Source organism: Podarcis cretensis, assembly GCF_951804945.1.
Source record: "Podarcis cretensis genome assembly, chromosome: 14".
Lineage (NCBI taxonomy): Eukaryota > Metazoa > Chordata > Lepidosauria > Squamata > Lacertidae > Podarcis > Podarcis cretensis.
The window spans coordinates 46719148-46743798 of record NC_137183.1 but is presented as its reverse complement, the minus strand read 5'-3'; the positions used below and the strand labels follow the sequence as shown (position 1 = coordinate 46743798).

At 49.1% G+C, this 24651-nt stretch overlaps 1 protein-coding gene across 1 annotated transcript; it reads left to right on the top strand.

The window, feature by feature from the left end:
* The first annotated feature begins 13406 nt into the window (after nucleotides 1-13406).
* On the top strand, nucleotides 13407-23202 carry SNN (stannin). Its single transcript, XM_079954101.1, has 2 exons — nucleotides 13407-13542; nucleotides 21800-23202. Exon 2 carries the CDS (start codon nucleotides 21891-21893, stop codon nucleotides 22152-22154), a length of 264 nt encoding a protein of 87 aa, XP_079810227.1. The 5' UTR covers nucleotides 13407-13542; nucleotides 21800-21890; the 3' UTR covers nucleotides 22155-23202.
* Nucleotides 23203-24651: the final 1449 nt, after the last annotated feature.

Genomic DNA, 24651 nt, shown 5'->3' with positions numbered 1-24651 from the left:
AGGTGATTGAGCCGCATCCAGCCCCGAGGCCTTAGTTTGCCTACCCATGGCTTAGAGAGATTTATTTAATTACCCAAAATGTGGGATGAGTAGCAGTAGATGTAGTAATGTTTGGGTATGGTTTCAAATGCAGAGTTTGTGATGTATTTCTTTTGCTGATGGTAAATGAATGAATGTATGAAATCTCTGCTCAGTGATGAAAGTCCCTGGGTGAACTTGGACCAGTCGTTTTCTGGGCTGCACATTTACCACACCTGATGCTGTTGGCAAATTTCAATTTTCCTTTGAATTTGACTGCTGATAATCATATGAAAAGGGACGCGGGTGGCGCTGTGGGTTAAAGCACAGAGCCTAGGACTTGCCGATCAGAAGGTCGGCAGTTCGAATCCCCGCGATGGGGTGAGCTCCCGTTGTTCGGTCCCTGCTCCTGCCAACCTTACAGTTCAAAAGCACGTCAAAGTGCAAGTAGATAAATAGGTACCTGTCAGGGAACTGCCATCGGAGCCAGAGGCGGAGGGAAAGCTCCAGAACGATGCCGGAGAGGGTCCCAGAAGGGAGAGAGGCAGCCCATCTGCTGGGGAAGGAAATCAGCGTAACACCAGGGGTGAAGGCGGGCAGATGGGGGAATTGGAGAGAAGGCTCCAGGACTCTTCACCGGAGACCAGTGGGGAGAGCACGGGTCCTCCGCTGCCCACACCCTCCCTGCACAGAAGACTTCCACGCAGGGAGAGTAGGAGGAGACTTGGCGTCAAAGAACTTCTTTGCTGGAAGAAGTTTAAGAAACGCCCACTGACGGATTCTGCCAGTGACTGAGACAGCCACAAGTGCAAGGCTGTCCAGAGAGAAAGGGTTCAACCAGGCAACCTAGCCAGGAGTGGCGGCAACTTACGCACGAGCAACCCCCTTAGAACCATTACGGTACCACTCCGGCGGGAAGGTAAACGGCGTTTCTGTGCGCTGCTCTGGTTCGCCAGAAGCGGATTAGTCATGCTGGCCACATGACCCAGAAGCTGTACGCCGGCTCCCTCGGCCAATAAAGCGAGATGAGCGCCACAACCCCAGAGTCGGTCACGACTGGACCTAATGGTCTGGGGTCCCTTTACCTTTACCTAATCATATGAAATACGCCCTTCCCCAGCGCCCTGCAAGGAGTAGGGTTCTTCCACTGTGTCCTTTTATAGGATCTGATCTCTTTGAAGGAACTAATGCCAGATCCTTAAGATTCTGAGCTCAAGACAATTTCAGCTTCAGGCTGCCTTTTGCAACCTGGTTCTCTCCAGATGTTGTTGGATTCCAGTTCCAGCATATGGAGGGCATCAACTTGCAATGAGGCAGCTTTGGGACATCATACATCATGGGTAGGCAAACTAAGGCCCGGGGGCCGGATCCGGCCCAATCGCCTCTAAATCCGGCCCACGGACCGTCTGGGAATCAGTGTGTTTTGAGATGAGTAGAATGTGTCCTTTTATTTAAAATGCATCTCTGGGTTATTTGTGGGGCATAGGAATGTGTTCATTTCCGCCCCCCCTCAGAATATAGACCGGCCCCCCACAAGGTCTGAGGGACAGTGGACCGGCCCCCTGCCGAAAACGTTTGCTGACCCCTGTCATACATCATTGCACGCAATACTAACTTTCTCGGGCCACATCTTTGCATTTCTGTAACCAATTAATTCCCCCCACCCCAAAGGAAAGCGCCATCTCAGCAGACAAAGCAAAAAGATTTGTTTTTGAAACGCAAGTCGCCTGCACCTGGTGAGAAATGCGAGTCTTTGCAATTTCCATCTCTATCCCAGACTTTTCTTTATTTTGCCCTCCTTCCATTCTGCGGTTGTGCAGGGAAAGGGGGAGCAGCTCACTTATCAGGAACATGCAAAGAGAGAAATCGTTTGCATCTTTCAAAGCATTGTCTGGTAAGGTAAACAGGAATTTTGCCATATGCAAAACCTATTCAAGAGGCAGTTTTATACAGCTCTAAAACAAAGGTCCGTATAGTTAAAGCTATGGTTTTCCCAGTAGTGATGTATGGAAGTGAGAGCTGGACCATAAAGAAGGCTTGAAAAATTGATGCTTTTGAATTCTGGTGCTGGAGGAGACTCTTGAGAGTCCCATGGACTGCAAGAAGATCAAACCTATCCATTCTGAAGGAAATCAGCCCTGAGTGCTCACTGGAAGGACAGATCCTGAAGCTGAGGCTCCAATACTTTGGCCACCTCATGAGAAGAGAAGACTCCCTGGAAAAGACCCTGATGTTGGGGAAGATGGAGGACACAAGGAGAAGGGGATGACAGAGGACGAGATGGTTGGACAGTGTTCTCGAAGCTACCAGCATGAGTTTGACCAAACTGCGGGAGGCAGTGGAAGACGGGAGTCTTCCATGGGGTCACAAAGAGTCGGACACAACTAAACGACTAAACAACAACACTGGCAGTGGGATGAAAACTGTACGAAAATGTTCTCCCGGGAGTACTTGGGTTCTACACAGTTACAGACCTGATCTTCCTCAAAGATTGCTAGGGGTGAGGACAGGAGAAAGGAAGAAAATTCAGGAGTAGATTCTTCATCAGGGATGAAGAAGAGAGAGAGAAAGCATCATATACACACCTGTGGGAGGCAGAAAAGGAAGATAGCCGTGTTCCCAAGCGCCTACTTTCACTGTGCAACGCACCAGAAATAAATTCTTTATCACTTTCCCTACAGCAGAAGTGGGAGTTTGGGAACCCACTGCCTGAAACCAGTCTTTTTATATCCAGGTGGAAATCATCTTTATTTCCATTTTGTGCAACATTTGGCAGGGAAGAACACCCAACTTCAGGGCATATGCACTGCTGAAGAAAGAAGCAGGGGTCCAAGGGCAGATGGAGGGTTGGAGGGAAGGGGAAAAGTGAGTGAAGAGAACAACACCTGTGGTGCTTGAATCCCTAACTCCAGGTTTCGAATATTTTGCAATTCGTGTACAAAGCAGTCAGGTACGGACCTGCAGAGGTTGGCTGAGGACAAATGGAAAACAGAGAACATGGGTTTTCAGGTGTGGCGTGGGTGAGCCTTAAATCAACGTCACCTGCTTGCAAGTGAGGACCAGCTGGATAGCTCAGTTGGTTGGACCTTGTGCTGATAATGCCAAGGTTGCAGGTTCGATCCCCATAATATAATAATAACAATAATTTATTATTTATACCCCGCCCATCTGGCTGGGTTTCCCCAGCCACTCTGGGCAACTTCCAACAGAATATTAAAATACAACAATCTATTAAACATTAAAAGCTTCCCTAAACAGGGTTGCCTTCAGATGTCTTCTAAAAGTCTGGTAGTTGTTTATCTCTTTGACATCTGGTGGGAGGGCGTTCCACAGGGTGGGTGCCACTACCGAGAAGGGCCTCTGTCTGGTTCCCTGGAACTTGGCTTTTCACAGCAAGGGAACCACCAGAAGGCCTCAGCATCCAGGCAGAATGATGGGGGTGGAGACGCTCCTTCAGGTATACTGGGCCGAGGCCGTTTAGGGCTTTAAAGGTCAGCACCAACACTTTGAATTGTGCTCAGAAACGTACTGGAAGCCAATGTAGGTCTTTCAGGACTGGTGTTATGTGGTCTCAGCGGCCACTCCCAGTCACGAGTCTAGCTGCCGCATTCTGGTTTAGTAGTAGTTTCCAGGTCACCTTCAAAGGTAGCCCCACGTATAGCGCATTGCAGTAGTCCAAGTGGGAGATAACTAGAGCATGCACCACTCTGGCGAGACGGTCTGCAAGCAGGTAGGGACTCAGCCTGCGTACCAAATGGAGCTGGTAGACAGCTGCCCTGTACACAGAATTGACCACGGTAGTGGTTTTCAACCAATGGCTTCAGTGCCATCGATTTCAGTGAGATCACGGTGCAATTTTAACTTAAATCTGGATCCAGCACAGACAGGTTTTGAAGCATGCCTACAGTTGCATGCCTGGGTTTCTGAGCTTGCCTGTAGCTTTGGGCTGGAGGGCTTCTCCAAAACCAGAGACTGAAGTATCCATACAGAATGAAGACTAATAAGAATTGTACTCCTTGCATAGACTCAGGAGGGAGCTGTTGAAATTCAGCCGCGCCTCCTCTGCTTCTCACTTAACACCACTGTTTCTGGCTCTGGGTGAAATTACTCATCTCTCGCGCTAACCCGGGGGAAGCATAATTCTCTTTTTAAAGAAGGTTTCCATTTCAAAGGATTCCAGGTGGGGAGAATTTACAGTGTCCTGAGAACACAGGAAGCTGCCTCATAATACTAAGGCAGGGCCTCTCCAGATGACCTGTGTAGAAAACATTCCTACCAGTTTGCTCACAAAAAAACTTAACACAGTATAGGGATGACACTATAACCAGATTTTCCTGAGCATTTGTTCTGATTTGTTAGTGGGACAGTTTTGTGACAATGAGCACTCATCCTGATTGGCTTGTGGGTGTTTCCACATCTTCCCAGGAGTCATTCGTTGGTCCTGCCCTTTTCTAGGAATTTCCCCATCGCTTTCCAAACTGCAATAAGTCATTTCTTTAATTTTTAAAGTGGATTTGTTGCCCTGGGGCAGGAGTGCAGAACCTTTGACCGTCTAGATGTTGCTGAACTAGAACGGTTAAAGGGCGTCCTGCCTTTTTGAAGCATTTGTCCGGTTGTTGTTGTTTTCATTTTTAAAAAAAATAGTTTTTATTAATTTTCAAAAAAAAAAAAAAAAGAAAGGTTATACAATATGCTGCAAAATACAATGTTATCAAACAGGATCTGGTGGCAGAGAGCAGAGGGAAGAAATGTCATGGTGCATCTGTAACAGTGAAACTGGACGCCTTCATCTGCCCCAGCTGCAACAAAACATGTCTCTCCCGTATCGGTCTCTACAGCCACAGCGGGTGCTGCAACTCTCCAACGATTCGACTTTACCCACAAAGGCTCACTCCTCCATTGTCTCCCGAGACAGACGAATGCCAACATATACAACTGACATTTATTCTGATTTGTTAGCAGGGTGGTTCTATGACAAGGAGCAATAATCCTGACTCGCTTGCAGGGCGAATACATATCTTCTTGTTAATTGTTTGTGAATTTCAAACCGCAGTGCGTTTTTCTATCACATTCCTAATTGCAAAATGTCTGCTCAATGTGGTCAAATGCTGTCCTGCAGCGAGCAAAACCCACCAGGCCCTGATCCCAGACACTCGGTCCTGTTTTCCTCTTCAGAGTTAGTGGCAGGATTGCATCCTTTCACTTGCTGGTGCCTGTCTTATTTTACTCCACGCTGCATTGTATCTAACTTACTTGATTCTCTTTTCCTTATTGTAATGTGTTTTATGAGCTTCCTATTGTATCGTGGACCATAACAAGAAAGATTTGGTTTGAAGTGAATTCGTTGCACAGGTGTAACATTCAATCCACTCTAATTGCAGAAACCTAAATTTCCAAGGATGGGCTTGAAACTGTCTGCAAAATGCCGACAGGCTGGAGGTGCCTGGAGGCTGCCTTTTTAAAAGAAAATTATTTGTGTATATGCAACTGTTCAGTTAACTAATCCCCAGGATGACTCATGGCAATTCAGAAGGGAGGAAAATTATTAGAAAACTCCATGGATGAGCAACAGACGTCAAACTCCAGGTTCAAAGGCAGCCTCTCTCCAAATACATATTGCTAAGGGACTAAGAGGAAGGGAGGTCTGTTTTCTTTGGACTCTGCCTGTGGTCTTCCTGGAGGCATCTGACAGGCCACGATGTGATAGGAGGCCAGACTAGATCACCTGATCCGCTCCTGGTGTTGGACCCCAACTCCCGTGAGCCACATCCAACACGGTCAAAGGTCAGAGATGATGGGAATACAACCCCATCAGGTTGAGGGCTGGATGGAAGGCTTGTCCCTCGACACGTTGCCGCCTGAGGCAAAGAACAAAATGGCGCCCACCTGCTTCCCCATTCCACATACAGAGACCAACCTAACTGTGGGGTAACTCTCAACACTGAGGTGTTTTAATGAGAATTGAGCGGAGGAAGCAGGGGTCCCAACTTGAACACCTTATTCTTCTGTGTATTAGACAAGGTTTTTTGACTAAAAAATCATGTCAAAAAAACTGGGATCGTCCAAGAATAATAATAATAAGAGTTTGGATTTGATATCCCGCTTTATCACTACCTGAAGGCGTCTCAAAGCGGCTAACAATCTCCTTTTCCTTCCTCCCCCACAACAAACACTCTGTGAGTTGAGTGAGGCCGAGAGACTTCAGAGAAGTGTGACTGGCCCAAGGTCACCCAGCAGCTGCATGTGGAGGAGCGGGGAAGCAAACTCGGTTCACCAGATTACGAGTCCACTGCTCTTAACCACTACACCACGTTGGCTCTCAATACATGGATAGTGGCATGGTGGGGGGAGTGGTGCACCCGCCAGCCAGCTGGTTGGTGGGAACACAACTTCCCCTGATGCCGCAGTGAGTGGGAAACGATCTAGGGAGGGTTTCCTGCCCGCAGGTTGCATGGGGGGAGAAATTCAACAATAAAATGAGGGCCATCTCCCCTCATTTTCTTAAAATTGAGTCCCCCAAAATAGGGGGATGTCTTATACATGGGGGCATCTTATAGACGGGAAAATACGTGGTATGGTGTGGGCCCATGTAAGCCCCGCTCCACATAATCGACCACATGATGCAGTGCACACACACCATTTGAATGGCAATGTCCATCAACTTTGTGGGAGCCCGGCCCCCTCAAATATGTTATTGTGGGGGCTGGAGCGCCCCGTCGTCCCTACGAGTTGGCTCCTATGGGAGGGAGGGATGTGGTGGGTATACGGAGATTGCCGATTGGCTCCGACTCTCGTCTGTCCCAGCCGGCGTGGCCAATAGCCAGGGGTGATGATGGGAGATGTAGCTGTTCAGCCGCCTCATTCTCGGCCAATCCCTCTCTCTTTGCCTAGGTTACCTCACAAGGTTCAGGTGTGTTGTGGGAGCGGGGGGAAACCTGAGAGACTTGGCAATTTGAAAACCCTGTGGGTGACATCGCTTTTTCTAGCACAGAGGAGATGATGAGACACAGCAAAATCTGGATTTCCAGAGACAGAGCCTCTGTCAGCAGTGGAAAGAGGCTTATTTTCCTTCCCCGCTGTCATTGCCGGAAGAGCAAGCGCATTTCTCCCACCAAGCCAGAGATATTAAAAGGCCTTTATGAACCTGTCACAGTTTGTTACCGGGGAGATGCTGCTTTGTGACACAAAGTTCCCTTGCCTGATTATCACCCAGAGGCTCAAGGGGAGAAGATCTCTCGCTACTTCACAGCTCTCTGGAGTGATGGGGGAGAGTACCTGCATTATTGCCCAGGGTGGGGGGCTGCTTTGAATCTCGGAATCGCCCTCAACAAAATAAAATAAATAAAAACCTGGACAAATTTTGTAGCAGCCTCTGCCTTGAATTTTCTCCTACACAATCTGAGCAGGAGACTCTAAGGGTCTCAGCAGGATCTAGGGGTTCTTAGTGGACCAAAAGCTTAAAACGAGTCAATAATGTGACACAGCGGCAACAAAAGAATGCTACACTAGGTTGTAGAAGAAACTTAGGACTCAGCTGCAAATAAAACGTTTTAAGTGTGCTGTGAAGTGTGCTTACAAAGGTCCATATAGTAAAAGCTATGCTTTTCCCAGTAGTGATGTATGGAAGTGAGAGCTGGACCATAAAGAAGGCTGATCGCCGAAGAATTGATGCTTTTGAATTATGGTGCTGGAGGAGACTCTTGAGAGTCCCATGGACTGCAAAAAGATCAAACCTCTCCATTCTGAAGGAAATCAGCCCTGAGTGCTCACTGGAAGGACAGATCCTGAAGCTGAGGCTCCAACACTTTGGCCACCTCATGAGAAGAGAAGACTCCCTGGAAAAGACCCTGATTTTGGGAAAGATGGAGGGCACAAGGAGAAGGCGACGACAGAGGTCAAGATGGTTGGACAGTGTTCTCAAACTACCAGCATGAGTTTGACCAAACTGTGGGAGGCAGTGGAGGACAGAAGTGCCTGGCGTGCTCAGGTCCATGGGGTCACGAAGAGTCGGACACAACTAAACGACTAAACAACAAACAACAAAAAGTGCATTATACAAATGTGACACTGGGTGGCGATGGTGAGCTATGGCAAATGCAATATATTTTTCAAAAAGTTTTTTCCCCAAAAAAAGCATTTTCACAATGTTTTTATATGTGTCTAGATCCCACCATAGCGTCCAGATCAAAGGAAGTAATAGTACCACTGTCTTTGGGCTTTCCTGGCATGTCTGCACCTGTTGAGCTTCCTCCCTCTCCCCATTAGCTATAATAAAGAGGCCCCTCCCCAGTGGAGACTGGTCAATTAGGCCAAATGAGGCACTGCCCCACCAACCTCAGTCAGCCCTCACCTTCCTGCAGCCTTACTTCCAACCAGTTTGAGGGGGTTGCCATGCCTTATTGAATATATTAATATTGCACAGCTTGAAGCGACTGGATGCTGAAAAACTGGCTCCTTTTGGAATAAAACATTGTCCAGACCCACTGGATATCATTCAAAACTTTACTTGCAGAGCTTTCCTCAAAACAGAAGAAAAACATAAAAAATACATTTCATAGAATATCTTGTGCAAATCCAGCACAGGTTCACCTTTTTCGAAATAAAAGATAATTCCAAACAGACCTATAAGCAAAGGCCCCTCTCCTTATAGCATCCTTTTTCTTCCCTGAAACTCTTCTCTCTCTCTTCAGGAGACTCATTTACACATCCATACTTCCACAGTGCCCGGGAACCAAGTCTGCAGCCACCACCCTTCCAAGATGGAACATTTGCAATTCAATACCTTTCATGTGATCTAAGGTTAAAGCACCACATCAAAGCTGCCAGACAACAATAACAGCTAATTATTGATGGTTCCACTCCTCAAGGAGCTCAGAGAGCTCTTTTTGCTTCTCTTTCGCTGCAGTGGAACCCTCCCTTTAAACCCTTTCAGCAATACGCACAGGCATTCTCCATTTCAGTGTGAATTAAACAATTGTACTTAACACGCCTGCCAGCTTCCTCCTCAATCTCAGTGTTGCCCTTGTAGAACTCAGCAGGGAGACAAAGCCAGAATGAGTTCATTCTGCCTGCTGTGGGCTCTGGCGCCACCTACTGTCAGGCTCCCTGGCTTCTGCCCTACCGGGACCAGCCACCCCAGCCCTTCTCGTATTCACCACCTTTCAAATCCAACCTCACTCTTTCAAAATGCATTGCAACCCTTTTTAATTTGGACCTGGTTTTCGTACCTTAAAAGGAGGCCAGTTGGAAGGGGGTGGTCAACATCTGTTGCGATTTAGCTCTTTTTGCATTGCCTGTTGCATCTGGGTCTACTGTTAACCACCTGAGTAAGGTAAAGGTAAAGGACCCCTGACAGTTAAGTCCAGTCGTTTGTCCACTCCGGACAGTTTTTCCAGGTCATGTGGCCAGCATGACTAAGCCGCTTCTGCTGCAACGGAACACCAAAACCAGAGCAGCGCACAGAAATGCTGTTTACCTTCCCTCCGGAGCGGTACCTATTTATCTACTTGCACTGGCGTGCTTTCGAACTGCTAGGTTGGCAGGAGCAGGGACCGAGCAACGGGAGCTCACGCCGTCGCAGGGATTCGAACCGCCAACCTCCTGATCGGCAAGCCTAAGAGGCTCAGTGGTTTAGACCACAGCGCCACCCACGTCCCCTAACCACCTGAATAGGTGGTTGTTTTTTCAAAATGCAAATATGCATACAAACAAACAAACCCTCCTTAAATGCTCAGCTGTGTGGTTAATGGCCAAGGGCTGTTTGGGGGGAGAGCGAATAAATCTGCCTTTGCTTATGGATTGTGGGCACGGACTCCTCTCTATTTCCCTCTGGCATCTGTTCCTGGGGGGAATGCAAGCACCAGCCTGCTAATTACCCTTGTTAAGTACAATTTTGTCCCTGATTTGTTATTGTGCTGGCCTCTCCTTTATGCAGAAGCAATCAAGGATCTGCATGATGATCATCTTTGGAGCTATGTCTCCCATAATTGGTTTCCTGGAAATATATTAACTTGTTGCCTTTTGATGTGAAAGGAGAGGGGGGGGGTATTTATTTCCCTCTCTTTAAGGCACTTTATATTTAAAGCTGTATTTAGACAGATGTTATGTTATGGTATAATTACAAGCATATTTAAGTATTATATTATATTATATTATATTATATTATATTATATAGCCACGGCTTTCCCCAAAGAATCCTGGGAACTGTAGTTTATTAAAAGTGCAAAATTAACATTCCTTATCGGTATTTATTTCTACATAATATATAAAGTCCTATATGGCCTCTGTCCTGTATACCTGAAGGAGCGTCTCCACCCCCATCGTTCAGCCCAGACACTGAGGTCCAGCTCCGAGGGCCTTCTGGCGGTTCCCTCACTGTGAGAAGTGAAGTTACAGTTTTATATTCTGATTTTACTCTGTGAATAAAACCCTATAAAAAAATAAATAAAATGTTTGTACATAAATTCCATGAATAAATAAAATTAAATTAAAAACAAGGCAGAGGGCATAACCAGCTGCTGGAGAAACATCTCAAGGATGATGTGACGTGGACTGAGGCATGTGCTTTGCTCTCCTTGATCTGGAAACCAAGCCTTATGAGGAAAGCTTGAAGGAGCTGGGTAAGTTTAGCTTGGAAAGCAGGAGACTGAGAGGAGATATGAGAGACATAGTCAGATATCTGAAGGGCTCCCACGTGGAAGATGGAGCAAGCTTGTTTCCTCCTGCCCTGGAGAGCAGGACTCGAACCCATGGCCTCAAGTTACAAGAAAGAAGATTCCAACTAAACGGCAGGAAGAACTTTCAAGCAGTAAGAGCTGTTGGAGAGGGGAACGGCCTCCCCTGGAAGGCTCTCCTTCCTCGGAGGTTTTTAAGCAGAGGTTAGCCATCTGTCATCGATGCTTTAGCATTTTAGCATTGCCGGGGGGTTGGACTAGATGACCCTCGGGACCCAGCTCTACAGTTTTAAAATTCTATGATGCGGCTTTCACTCTACTTTCATTGGAGCTACAACAGAGATATGGAGGAGGGTGATCTGCAACACAGAAGCTGGCTGAGCAATAATGACACACGTCCTATGCGCGGTTTGCCCGAAGCTCGTTCAAGGCCGATGCGACTCTGGCTCCTTGGGCAGTGAACCATGTTGATCTACTTAGTCAGCAGAGCCTGTTCAGAGAAGGCTAAATGGAGGCTGGCAGTGTGACGACGGCGATGATGTTAAACTTGTTCAGCCGCTGGGAAAGGGAGAGGACTTGCCGGCCGACCCAAAAAGAGGTGTGCTCAGCTTGGTTCTGAGTTTCTTCTTAGAAAATGCAACACAACAACTCACTCTTCTGTTGCAGAGAAGGTGAGAAGGCCTGGAAATCTGAAAGAAGAGCGCTTACCAAATTATCACTTAATTGAAAGAGGGAGCTGCGTTGCTGCACAGCAATGAAGCCTACGAAAATGAGAAATGAAAAGCTACAAAATCTCATTCATCTGCAGCAATTTGTCAGGCGATCTGCTTTAATCAAAGGGCACATGTCTCAAAGCTTTATAGCAGAGTGGGGACACCCACCGGCTGCCTAAGATCCAGGATACGGCCCTGCCAGACTGCCGGGCATCCCATAATAGTGTGGCAGATCTGCAAAAGAGGACAAAATTTGAATGCCCTTTTAAACTGTGAGCTGGGATGGTTATTCCACTAGTTTGAATCAATCCATTTGGAGGTTCTGGTCAGGATAGGGCTTGAGCAACACCCTCAGGTACCCAGTGGCAGATCACAACCGCAACACACAATTATACAATTATAACAGTCCTGGTGCCATATGGTGCTGGAGGAGACTCTTGAGAGTCCTATGGACTGCAAGAAGATCAAACCTCTCCATTCTGAAGGAAATCAGCCCTCAGTGCTCACTGGAAGGACAGATCCTGAAGCTGAGGCTCCAATACTTTGGCCACCTCACAAAAAGAGACGACTCCCTGGAAAAGACCCTGATGCTGGGAAAGATTGAGGGCACAAGGAGAAGGGGACAACAGAGAAGAGATGGTGGGACAGTGTTCTCGAAGCTACCAGCATGAGTTTGACCAAACTGCGGGAGGCAGTGGAAGACAGGAGTGCCTGGCGTGCTCTGGTCCATGGGGTCATGAAGAGTCGGACACAACTGAATGACTAAACAACAACAACAATCCTGGAGAATCCTGGGAACTTTGGTTTGTTAAGCGTGCCAGGAACTGTAGCTCTGTGAGGTCAGCATCCTTAGCAAAATACAGTGGCACCTTGGTTCTCAAACGCCTTGGTTCTCAAACGCTGAAAATCCAGAAGTAAGCGTTCTGGTTTTTGAATGTTTTTCAGAAGCTGAACGTCCGATGCGGCTGTCGGCTATTGTTTCCAGGGTGGCTGCACTAATCAGAAGCTGCACCTTGGTTTTTGAACATTTTGGGAGTAAAACGGACTTCCGAAATGGTTGCTATTTATTTTGCATTTTTGTTTTTGAGGCTTTTATGGTTAATTTGTTTTTGTGACTACGTGGAACCCAGTTCAGCTTCTGATTGATTGTGTGACTGCGGAAATGGATAAAAGCCCCCCATCCAAACAGTGACTATCATCAGCGCAGGTAAGAAAAAAAATTAATTTTCATTTTTATCATCTACAATACTATCGTATTTATTTTATAGTACAGTACATTGGTTATTGCTTTCCTTTTATAGATCAATGGTCTCGTTAGACAGTAAAATCCATGTTAAATTGCTGCTTTAGGGGTTGTTTTTAAAAGTCTGGAACAGATTAATCTGTTTTGCATTACTTTCTATGGGAAAGCACGCCTTGGTTTTGGAATGGACTTCCGGAACGGATTAAGTTTGAGAACCAAGATACCACTGTATATTGTTTTAATACTATTAAGGCTTAATTGCTTTTAAACTATTATCGTTTATATGTTTTATTTAGCTTCCTGTGTCTCGGTTACTTTAATTTGCGTGAGAAAAGCCGAGATATAAATAACGACAATTAATAATATCAGGGGAAATCGCTTTATGTGGCTAGCAATACTGCCTGCCAAAAGAATAGAAACAAAACACGTTGTATTAAATGAAATTCCCACTTAAATGCTGATTTATTTATTTTTCCTGGGGGCTTTAAAAAGAGTGTTATCCGCCAAACCGATCTGGAAATGTGGAGAACTGGAGGAACCCAAAGAATACATTTCTGCATCCTTAACGCCAAAGACCTCCAAGCCCCTCCTGGCTAGGGAGCCGCTGGGGGCGGGGCAGGCAGGCAGGTGGGGGCTGTAAGGGGGCGTGGCCTGCTCCGCCCCCGCCCCTCAGCCGTCAGCTGTTGCTAAGCGGGCAGGAGTTCTGCCCGCGGATTGGCCGCTGCGCCGCGGTATATAAAGCGGGCGCCGGCGCGGGTGGCAGCAGTTCGGGGCGCTGGGCAGCGGCGGCGGCTCCGGGATGGTGGCTGCACCGGCGGGGGGGCTGCAGCAGCAACAACAACGCCAGCGAGCGAGGGGCAGCAGCGCCAGGCGGGCGTCGCGGGGCGCCTTCCCGGTGAGCTTCCCCGCGGGGGGGGGAGGCGGGTGCTTGCAGGGAATCGCGGCTGGGGGGGGGGAAGGAAGGCAATGCATGGCTGTTTGCTTGCATGTGTGGGTGCGTGCATGTTTGCATACGGGGGGTGGGGGCCTCGGCGGAAAGCTAGGCCCGCACCCCAGATCCTTTTGCAAAAATAAAATGAGAGGCGCAGTTTAAAGGGGGGGGCGCGCGTGGGAAGCCCCCTCGCCACCCGCCGCCGCCACCTCTCTCTAGACGAGCCTTGGTGGTTGCAGAAAAGTTGCGGAGGGTGCAGAGGCGGAAAGTGCGGCGCCAAGACCCCTCGATCCGGCGGGGGCGGTTGCCCGTTTTTTCTCCCCCCTTTCCCCTTCCCCCACCCGCGCCCCTCCTCCGCCACCGCGAACAAAGGAAGAGGCCGGCTCTGCGCACAGCCGAGCTGCTGCGGCTGCAGCCTGGTTGGTGGGGGGAAGGAAAGAGGGGCTGGAGGGGTGGCTGCTGAGGTTGCAAAAGCCGCGCCTGCGTTGCATGCATGCGTAGCAAAACCGACCCCCCCCCAAAAAAAAAAATATGCATGCAAAGCTCCAGTGCGTGGGGCGCGGTTTGGGCAGCTTGGTGTGGAGGTGGAAGGGTCCTCGTCTTCTGTGTCCCGTCCCCCCACCCAATTGAGAGGCCTGGTATAGTTGGCCGTAGTTGAATTGCAACCCCCACCCCACCCCGATCCCAGCCCCCTCCAGACTTGCGTGTTTCAGGCATCCTTCTCTCTTCTCCCTCCTCGTAAAATCTGTCTTTTAGGCGAAGATTGGGGGGGGGGGAGGTCCCTGCCCATGGCAGTGCATGCATGCATGCACGCACACCCCCCCCACCACATTCTGCGCCATGTGCCTCCGAGCGCAGAGCCCACCCCCTGCTCACGTCGCCATCCCAGCGCATGCAAAGACATGCGGGGCCACGGCAGCGCACTCTCCTCGCGGCTCTTACTCAGTTGCGTCCTGCTTCCCCAGGGGAAAAATATACAATTGCGCCCAGAATATTTCCTTTTCCTCCTCCTGCAGCAGCCCTGCTCCTATCAACCCCAAACCAAACAGACCCTCTGTTTGGGCAGAGATGAGGAACGTGTCAAAGGACAGCCTGCTCTGTCTGTTTACGTTTTGCCCCCCCCCCCAAATGTCACGCACCAAAGGTTCGCATTGCCCCACAGCTGTGGTTGCATTTGTGCAGGGAGTGGAGTGGTCAGGAAGGGGGTGTCAGGATGCCTTCAGCAGACAACTGCGGGCGCTGGGAGTTGGGGGCAGCTGGTTGTGTTTATTTCTGGCCAAGGGGGCTGTGTGTTGCATTTCCCCGGGGATCTAGAGAATTTGCAGAATCTGAAGGAGGCAGAGGGGAAACTGAACTGAATACCCCAGGGTTTGCTTGCAAGGGGAAAGGGGCTTCCCAGGGGGATGGGAGACAGCTTTTGATGCCTCCAGCCAGCGGAACGTCATTGGCTGGGGAGAGATGCTCAGTTTTTGCAGCCTTGGCTAACTGTCGGTTGGCGAGCATAATGAGCCATTGAGCGCTTGCCCTTTCAGCAGAGGCGGTCTGTGTGTTGCTTGGTGCTACGCGTCGTTGTTAGTGTGTGGGACTCTCCCCTTGGCGTCGATGTACAAATGACCTGTCCCCTTGATTTCCTTCTGGCCAATGGGGTTTGCATGCATCGTTTATGGTGGCGGCTTTTCGGGTGCCGGGGACTGCTTTGCCGCAGAGCTGCCATGTGGCTCGAGATAGCCAGGTTTCTCCTCCACCATCAAGGGCTTTTGGCACGAATGGGATTATGTAATCCTCTTTGCCCGCAGACTGGAATGGACACTGGATTATAAACACAGCTGGGACCCTTCTGGGAGGAGTTGTGGCTGAGCAGTGGGGCAACTCTTCTGCATGTAGAAGGTCCCACCTTGAGTCTCAGGTGTCTCCAGGCACAGCTGGGAAAGATTCCCTGCCTGAGAATCCTTGACGCTGAATATTGGCAGCACGGCCCAATGCATAGAGCAGCTTTCTGTGCACATGGTGACAGCCAAGCGGAGCTGAGCTGTAGACCAGGAGACTTCCAGAGCAGTCCCTTGAGCTTCTGCTGCCTTGGAGGTGAAGTGCTGTGATGTAAAAACAGGGCTTTTTTAAGTGTGGTTTTTTTTCTGCCCGTAATAGCGGCCCACCCCTCTCTTCCAAGCCAGGGAATTATCGTGGGACTAGATCCATGCTCATAAGTGATTAAAGCAACCTCAAAGGTCCTGTAGTCCAACCCATTTGAGATGCTGAAGATTCCCACTGCTACAGCATCCCTGATGGGTTGGCATCCAGCGCCGCTGCATAATTGTCTCGATGAACGAGAGACTGCCGCTTTCTGAGACGGCCTGTTCCGTTCTCGAACAGCTCATGGGCTGAAAGATTCCTGCATTGCAGGACTAGATGAACCTCAGGGGTCTCTTCTAACTCTACAATTCTTCAAGATGTCAAGTCCCCAATCCCCTATTGGTGGCTTTTTTTACTACGATTGTTTAGGGACAGTGCGCCTCCAAATACCAGTTGTCTGGAGGAGAGTTGCAGCATCCCTGTGTTCTTAATCTAGAGGAAAGGTTGTGCAGTGATTTAAATTGTGGTTCTCCCTCCACCTGATAGAAGACTTTGTTGGGATAACCCCCACTTCTGCCCCTCTCACTGTGGACCTAATGAACTGGCCTCCAACTGGGAGTAAGAGCGGCCTGCAGCCTCTTATCTTCTTTCCCATCTCTTTTTCAAAAAAACATGCTTGCAGAAGCCTTGTGACTTTGTGTCACCACTGTCTGGGTCGATGACTAGCGCTGTGATTTGTGTGAGTTGTTCTCCTGCCCTGACTTGGTGAGGTTCTGAGAGATTTATGCTCAGTGCCAGGAGAGACTGAGCAGATCCAGCTACCTGGTTTTTATGGGGGGGGGGGGAACCGCTTTTCCCCTGGGAGAGGCTGGTGTTCAAAACATGCTCAGGATAAAAAGCCCTTCATCTAGACCTGATATGGGGTTCTTTCCCTCTTTTTTGCAGTGATTTCTTCAGAGGACGGCAAAATCTACTTCGACATTGCAGAGAGATGACTTTGACACTAGCTGCATTCACATGCCGTTTCGTTTCCCCAGCTGTTAATTTCCTCGTTATATCTGAGCTGCCTTCACACGGCTTTGGAAATATAGCGGAATATGGCACTCATTTCCGTGTCGTTTACTTATTTTTTTTTCTGGAAGCAAGTAACACCGAAATGAGCTCTGCACTTGTGCTATATTTCACTGTATATCTGGAAGTGTTTGGGTTTTTTTTTTGTCTGTGTTGCCCAAGCTCAGATATAATGCTGCAATTAGCAGGTAGGGAAACATCAGGAAAACAGTGCTAATGGTTGTGTGAATCCAGTCACGATTGTGTCGTGGTTCTTAGTCTCTGGGGAACATCAGCAGGAGAGATACTCTTGTACTCAAGCCCTGCTAGTGAGCTTCTTAGTTTCTAATACAGTGGTACCTCGGGTTAAGTACTTAATTCATTCCAGAGGTCCGTTCTTAACCTGAAACACCACTTTAGCTAATGGGGCCTCCCGCTGCTGCTGCGCCGCCAGAGCACGATTTCTGTTCTCATCCTGAAGCAAAGTTCTTAACCTGAAGCACTATTTCTGGGTTAGCGGAGTCTGTAACCTGAAGTGTATGTAACCCAAGGTGCCACTGTACTGCTGTGTAAAGGGCTCTTTTCTCTGTCCTGACTCAGCTACCCCAGTTTCCCTGGATGGCTCTGAGTTCTAGTCCTGTACAGGGCGACGACGTCACCTTTTAACCGTGCTCACATTCAAGTTCAGAAACTGCAGTTTGGGTCAGAGAGCCCCCCCCCCCCCAATGGCTGGCACCCAGCGGCTGTGAAGCGCAACAGCCGTTCTGGAAACGTTAAAACGGAGCACCGGAAAATCGAGCTGGCAAGCAGCTAGCATCGATAATGACAGATCTGATTAAGGGATCCCACATTAAAAGCCTGTCAAAACCACAATGGTCTTAAAAAATGTATAAACCTCTGGCATTTCCATAACTTTAGTCACATTTTTTTCTAGATCAAAAAGCCCAAATGTTGTAAGTCTCATAGGGGACTTGCCAGATTCCCCCCCCTTTTTTTTTTAGATAGGGCTACTATTAATGCCATCTTCAGTGTGGCCATGCCATAGATGTCTCCTAACTTGGGTCTCACTGCTGTGGAATGAAGCCCGGAATGGTTAATCCAGAATGTTTGCTATCCTTTCTCTACCACCTGTTATCTATCACTGCCCTGCCTCCAGCACTTGTTGGGATCTCGTTCCAAGCCCCACACCCCACCCCACCCAGATCCCATCTGTTATTCCATCTAAGCAGCTGTAAACTCCCATCTAAACAACCTTATTTAGCTAGTAAGGACACAATAAGCACCCAACTGACGCAGGCCAAAGGCAGTGTTAGAAGCCAAATGGCTCCTTAAACCAAGGTTTCCATTGTACAGTTGCCATTTGAGGGCAGGACAGCTCTAAAGTCTTATTTTTCAAATGATGGACTGTGATTGATTCTCTAGCTTGTTCAAGCTGTTCTAGCTTGTTCTAGAGGACAGACTTGAGCTAGAATAAGAGTGTTGAGAACTTAAAAGAAGAAAAGACACTTGTCCACATACAGTGGTACCTTGGTTTAAGAACAGCTTAGTTTATGAACAACTTGGATTAAGAACACTGCAAAGTAGGTGTTTTGGTTTGTGAACGTTACCTTGGAATAAGAACATGTTTCGCTTCCTGTTGAGTGTGTTCCATTTGTAAGTTGAGTCCCCCACTGCTATGGGAAAGCATGCCTTGGTTTAAGAAAAGACATCTGGAACAGATTAAGTTCGTAAACCAAGGTACCACTGTATATATTGGCCTATTCCTCTTTTTCTTAATGGTGTCAAGGACCATTCATAACAGAGTATTCTTCACAACTGTGAGCAGGGCAGGTAAGTGAAGACAAGCGACGGCAATGAACTTAATGTTCACTGCTCCTGCCCGGGCTGTGCAGAAAAAAAGCATTTTGGTTCCTGAAATTCATTCTGATTGCCCAGATAAAATATAGCTGACAGAATTCTACTGGTTGGGGGATTAGTGCGTGAAAACAGTCCAGATCCATTGATCCCCAGTTGGAGATTTCGGGCATCATCCTGGCACCCAGGCACCAATAACTAGGTGCAAAATGTGCCTGGCTAATTTTGATCACTGGCCAAAGGGGACCTACAGCCCCTCCCCCCCCACACGTCCCGGGGGCACCAGGTTGACAAAGTCTGAAATAAGAAGCTCCTTCAAGCAAAGCTGAGATATCGGTGGCTTAAAATACTTTTCAGGGCAGAATTACAGCTTGCAAACACTGCAAGCACATTTTAAAGTTTTTGTGTCTACACAGCAGTGGCTGGGCATTGCAAATGGGTAGAGTGCCATTGCCCGCCGCTCCTGATTTCTGGCTTTCTGCGGGCATCTGGCTGGCCGCTGTGAGGAGACGGTGATGGAGTTGGGTGCTTTGGGCCTCATCCAGCAGCCTCTGCACCCTCAGGCAGTTGCACCCTGCAGGCCAGACTGGTACCATCTCCCCTCGTATGGCAAGAGCAGGTGATGCATTCCGGAGCTCCCTTTCCTTTCTTGGCATGGATCCTGCCAACCGGCAGCGCCTTCTCAGCGCTGTGCGCTTGTGGAGACGCCGAACCCGTTGCGCCAGCTTTGAGAGTTTTGTGTTCTTTGAAGCAGAGGATAACTACTACTCTCTTTCTCCCTGGCTGTGGTGTGAGGAAGAGAACCTCGAGAGTCCTGTGAGTCAGGATGAGGGAGGAATTGGGCTTGGTTTGCATTTAATATGCATCTCCCTAATTCATGAGGTCACAGACTTGCTGGATCAGTGACCCACATCCTGTCCAGTATTCTCTTCTCACAGTGGCCAACCAGCTGCCTGTGGGGAGACCAGCTGATACTCAAATGCATTGCTGCCTGTGGAGGAGCCAGTGTGGTGTAGTGGTTAAGAGCGGTAGTCTCCTGATCTGGGGAACCGGGTTCGCGTCTCCGCTCCTCCACATGCAGCTGCTGGGTGACCTTGGGCCAGTCACACTTCTGTGAAGTCTCTCAGCCCCACTCACCTCACAGAGTGTTTGTTGTGGGGGAGGAAGGGAAAGGAGAATGTTAGCCGCTTTGAGACTCCTGAAGGGGAGTGAAAGGCGGGATATCAAATCCAAACTCTTCTTCTTCTTCTTAAAGCCAATATGGATTCCAGCCTTCTCTCCATGACTTTCTCCCATCCTCTTTTAAAGTCGTTTTAAAGTATTGCAGGGGGTTGGACTAGAAGATCCCTTGTGGTCCCTTCCAGCGCTACAATTCTCTGATTTTAAGTGGGTGGCCTTCCCCAAGGGAGTGAATTGCACCGTTTCACTATGTGCTGTGCGAAGAAGGACTTAATCTGTCCTGAATCCACCCAGTTTCCTCTTACTCACTTTCTCAATTTCATGTTTAATTTTATAACTTGAATTTTCTGAAACAGTACGGGATCCAAAACACCCACCCCCTCCAGATTTGCTCTTCTCAAGAGTTTTGCAATGCCGTTCTCTAGCCAAGTAACGTGCAAAGTGCGTATACCGCAGTAACGCGTTGCTAAAAAAATTATGTATGTGGTAGTGAAAATAAAATGCAGGCGTGCCTGCGTAAGAAATTCACACTCAAAACGCTAGTGAATTTTTATAAGAACTTTGTATTTGGCCCTCGGGAGGCTGCTCGGATCAGATGTGGCCCTCGGGTTGAAAAGGGTGTAAGAGAGGCAGGGCGCTTCGGACACAGGCAAATGCATGGATGGAGTTTGGTTTATGCTTCCGGAAACTTGTGGGTCTCCATAGGACCGCCCTGAGCATCTGCACTCCACAGTTTTGACACCCGATGCTTGGAGAGCGTGAAGGATGCTGGCAAGGTTTCAAGCATCCTTTGGTAATTGCTTGGAATAGCTATAAAAAGCAAACCCGAGATCTTGGAGCGACTGACAAAAGACCAGCAGGAAGGGGCTGGGTGGTGAGCTGACAGCGATACTGCGGTTGAGTCAGGATAAGCCCCTCGGGACCCACCTGCACCTTAGCAAATGAATGGGCAGCATCTTCGCTCCACTAAGGTCTACATCTCCTTGTAGAGACTTTTAGGTATAAAGCACATTGATCTGGGTTTGGATGGCTCCCCCCCCTCCCAGTAGGGCAGTGATGGACCAAATTCAGGCCCTGCCCCAAGGCCCTCTGCTGAGCTGACAGCACTCTTCCCAGGCCACACCCTTTCTTGGCCACACCCCCTCATCCTCCCTGCTTAGCATCCTTGAGCGTTTCTGCCTGACCGGAATTTGTCCTTCAGCTGTGATGATGCCTCTGGCTTGCCTGGACAGAGGGTACGTTGGACGAGAGGGACGTGGGTGGCGCTGTGGTCTAAACCACTGAGCCTCTTGGGCTTGCTGATCGCGGTTCGAATCCGCGCAACGGGGTGAGCTCCCGTTGCTCTGTCCCAGCTCCTGCCAACTTTGCAGTTCAAAAGCACGCCAGTGCAAGTAGATAAATAGGTACCACTGCGGCGGGAAGATAAACGGCGTCCTCCGTGCACCAGTAGCGGTTTAGTCCTGCTGGCCGCATGACCTGGAAAGCTGTCTGTAGACAAACGCCGGCTCCCTTGGCCTGAAAGCGAGATGAGTGCCGCAACCCCATAGTTGCCTTTGACTAGACTTAACCATCCAGGGGTCCTTTACCTCTTAGGTTGGAAGTCAACTTCCATCATCCCCCATGATAGGCTGTTCTGTTGGGGGCTGATGGGGGTTGGATTCCAAAACGTCAGCCGATAAAGCACGAGACTCTTAGGGTTGTGGGTTCAAGCCTTCCATTGGGTAAAAGAGTCTTGCATTCCTGGGGGTTGGACGCAGTGGTAGAAACTAGTCCGCCGAATGCTAGGCTCCAAATAGCTCCTTCGTAGCCCTGCCAGGAGATATCAGGAATTACAGCTGTCACCTTCTGCCACAAAAGCAGCAGCACTTATCACCAAGCTGCAGCCCTTAGCCCAAGGCCTCCCTGGCCAGGACCCCAATTATAGTGTGTTTTAACACCTCCAACTTAATTAGCGCCTAGCTTATACATCTTGAGTTTCTAGCACTGCTTGGGACCCTCTTGTGTGTAGCAAGTAAGGAATCAATCAATTGGAAAACAAGAATTGAAATCTGTTCTCCTTATATTCCAGGAGCTAAGGAGCAGCTGAACGCCTCTTCCGACTGACCGGCTCCAAACGGATAAACCGGCAGCCTGTGGCCGGTCGTCGTCAGGAGGCAGCCATGTCGATCATGGACCACAGCCCGACCACCGGGGTGGTGACGGTCATCGTCATCCTGATTGCTATTGCCGCTCTGGGCGCCCTGATCCTGGGCTGCTGGTGTTACCTGCGCCTGCAGAGGATCAGCCAGTCGGAGGACGAGGAGAGCATCGTGGGCGAGGGAGAGACCAAAGAGCCCTTCCTCCTGGTGCAGTATTCTGCCCGCGGGCCGGGCATGGAGAGGAAAACCAAGCTGACCCCCAACGGCACCGAGGCTCACAGCTAACTGGCTGTCTGGGGAAAGGGGGGGTCCGCGTGGCTGGGTTTTGGGGAACCGGTACTGTGAAGCAAACCTCGCCCTCCCGGAACGAGAGGTTTGTCCTGTGGCTATGTATGCACTGAGGACTGCTTCCGCTCTGCCCCTTGAGCATCGCCTCCTTTTTTGGCACAAGGTCCATTGCCGGCAATGGACAGTTGGGGGACACGGGGGGGGGGGGTGCGGCGTCCGGAAAGGGGAATGGCAACACTTGGCCTGTTACTTGAATTATTCCACTGAGCCTCTTCGGAACGGAGCTACTGACATAATGTGAACTTCAACTGTGAACTGGCCATGTACATAGGCAGCCTCCGCGTGGAACGGGACGGATGCGCTTTTGCCGGGGTGGCAGGGAGAAGAGCAGCGCTCCTGGATTCCGGGAAGACGCATGGCCGCCGATGGGATTTCTCCAAAGCCAAACGGGGGGGGGGGGGAGGGTTGGGAAGCGGGGAGGGGGGTTCTTTTACACTTGCTTCATTTTGGGGGGAGAGGGCGGTGTTGCAGCTGTGTTTTTAGGTTTTTTTTTAATGCTTCAATTTCCTTCAAAAAAAAACAACCCACCTATATGCTAGAAAATCCATTAAGGCCCAATCTTTCCTTTCCAAGCCTGCTTCCCGCCCCCCAGCCCACCCCACCTTCCGCTCTCGACAGTCTTCCTTGATCGGAAGCTGCTTCATTGTCTCCTTCCTGGCTCCTGGTGGGATCTTGCTAGATGCCATGTTTTTTCCCAGCGCAAATAAGGAAGTGTTGTTCTCTATGGCAGGCAGGACCTCTTGCTCAGTTATTTCCTTCAAGGCCTTTTCGGGTAGGTGTGATAGGAAGGTGTCTCCTTTAGTTACTAGATGGGGACCTTGTGGGTCGAAGAGGCTGTCCTTTGAACCGCCCGCTTGTCCATTGGCGAGCAACCCTTCCGAGTCATAGTAGCTTGTTGTAGCTGTTGTTAAAGCAGGGAAGTGGATTTTCTCTGGGCTTGGGGGCTCCTCCAAAACTCCTGGAATGCAGGTTGATTGTGTGTTTTTTTTAAAAAATGTGTTTTTAAGTAGGGGGCCGAAGCAAAAAGGCGCAAGGAAAGAAATGTGCTTTTTGGTGACGCTGTGACCGATCGTAGTGATGTCGAGTGCTCTGCAAGCGTAGTGGCTGTGAGGAAGCTGCCACGTCTAACCAAGTCCGAAGCAAGCAGCTAATGACAGCTGTGTTTTCTCCTCCCCACCCCCCCCAAAAAATATGGGTACATAGTCGGAAGGCTGCTGGTGGACTTGGTGGTTGGTGGCTGAGCAGTCCTGCTTTGGTAGTAAGCATGTGAGTAAAGAAATGCTTTTCCCGCCCTGCTGAGGCTCCCACTTTTAAAAGCTGTTCTCATGTAACTAGTCCCTAATTTATCTGCTGGTGCACTGATGGTTTACATGCACTCCTGGCTGCCAGGACACTTGTAGACAACCTCTTGTTTTATCAAGATCCACATGACTTTTCGCTCAGCTGTATAGAGCTCGGGATCTGTGTATTTTGTAAATAAAATGCCCTTTGCTTTCTTAAAATGACAGGGCTCCTGTAAATAACTTGACAGAGCAGACAGAGTATTTCCTTTGTTCATGTTTCTTTCATCTTTGCCGGTTTCCATAATACCCCAGTTGTGTTTCTTTGGTAAGGTTTCGTGGTAGAAGACAGTCTCTTTCTCCCCCTCTCTTATTTTATTTTTTCAAGCAAGACTGGAGTGGGGCAGAACATTTCCCCGTAAACTATCCAGTATTTTTCTTCAAAAGCTCATTAAGTAATAATTAAAATATGGGTGCCAACTGCAAATACATCATCAGGCGAGGGTGGCACTTTCGAAGTGCTTAGTTAGCTTTGTTTGCTAAACAGCAGTAAAATAAAAGATAGCTCCCCTCGAGTTTTGGACTTTGTCTCCACCCATCCCAGCCCCCATGGTCAGTCAGCTGGGACGAAGGGAGCTGGAGTCTAGCCACACATTAAGGGCACCATGTTGGCTACTGTTGTTCGAGGGCACCAGAAACTTCTCTGAATTCTCAAAATGCAAATGACTGTCTGTAAATTTAGAGTAATTTGCACAGAAAAATTGAACTGATTTATTTTTCTGGGAAAGCACCCTAATCACCAGTGAGGCTCTCTGCAAAATTGGGTCACCCCCTACTTTTCAGAAACTTCCCCTCTCAAGCCGTTTTGCTGTACCTCGAATCGACTAGCCAGGCCGAAAGAGGAACAGAGAGGGGCATGGCCCGTTAACCTCGCTCTTGCCAGGGCCCTGCTGTTCCCCTGCCTGTAGTTCTCTTGGAAGCTGAGGAGGGCCAGCAATATGGCACAGTGCCCAAGGTGGCAGACGAAGGCTGCTGCCCTATGGGGTTAGGAGGAGCCATTTCTGAGAACCCAGCACAGAGCTCTTCCCCACCGTCCTATGGACCCAGGACCGATTTGCAGCTCTGTTTACGTGCTGGGAAACCTGTGTGTGTCG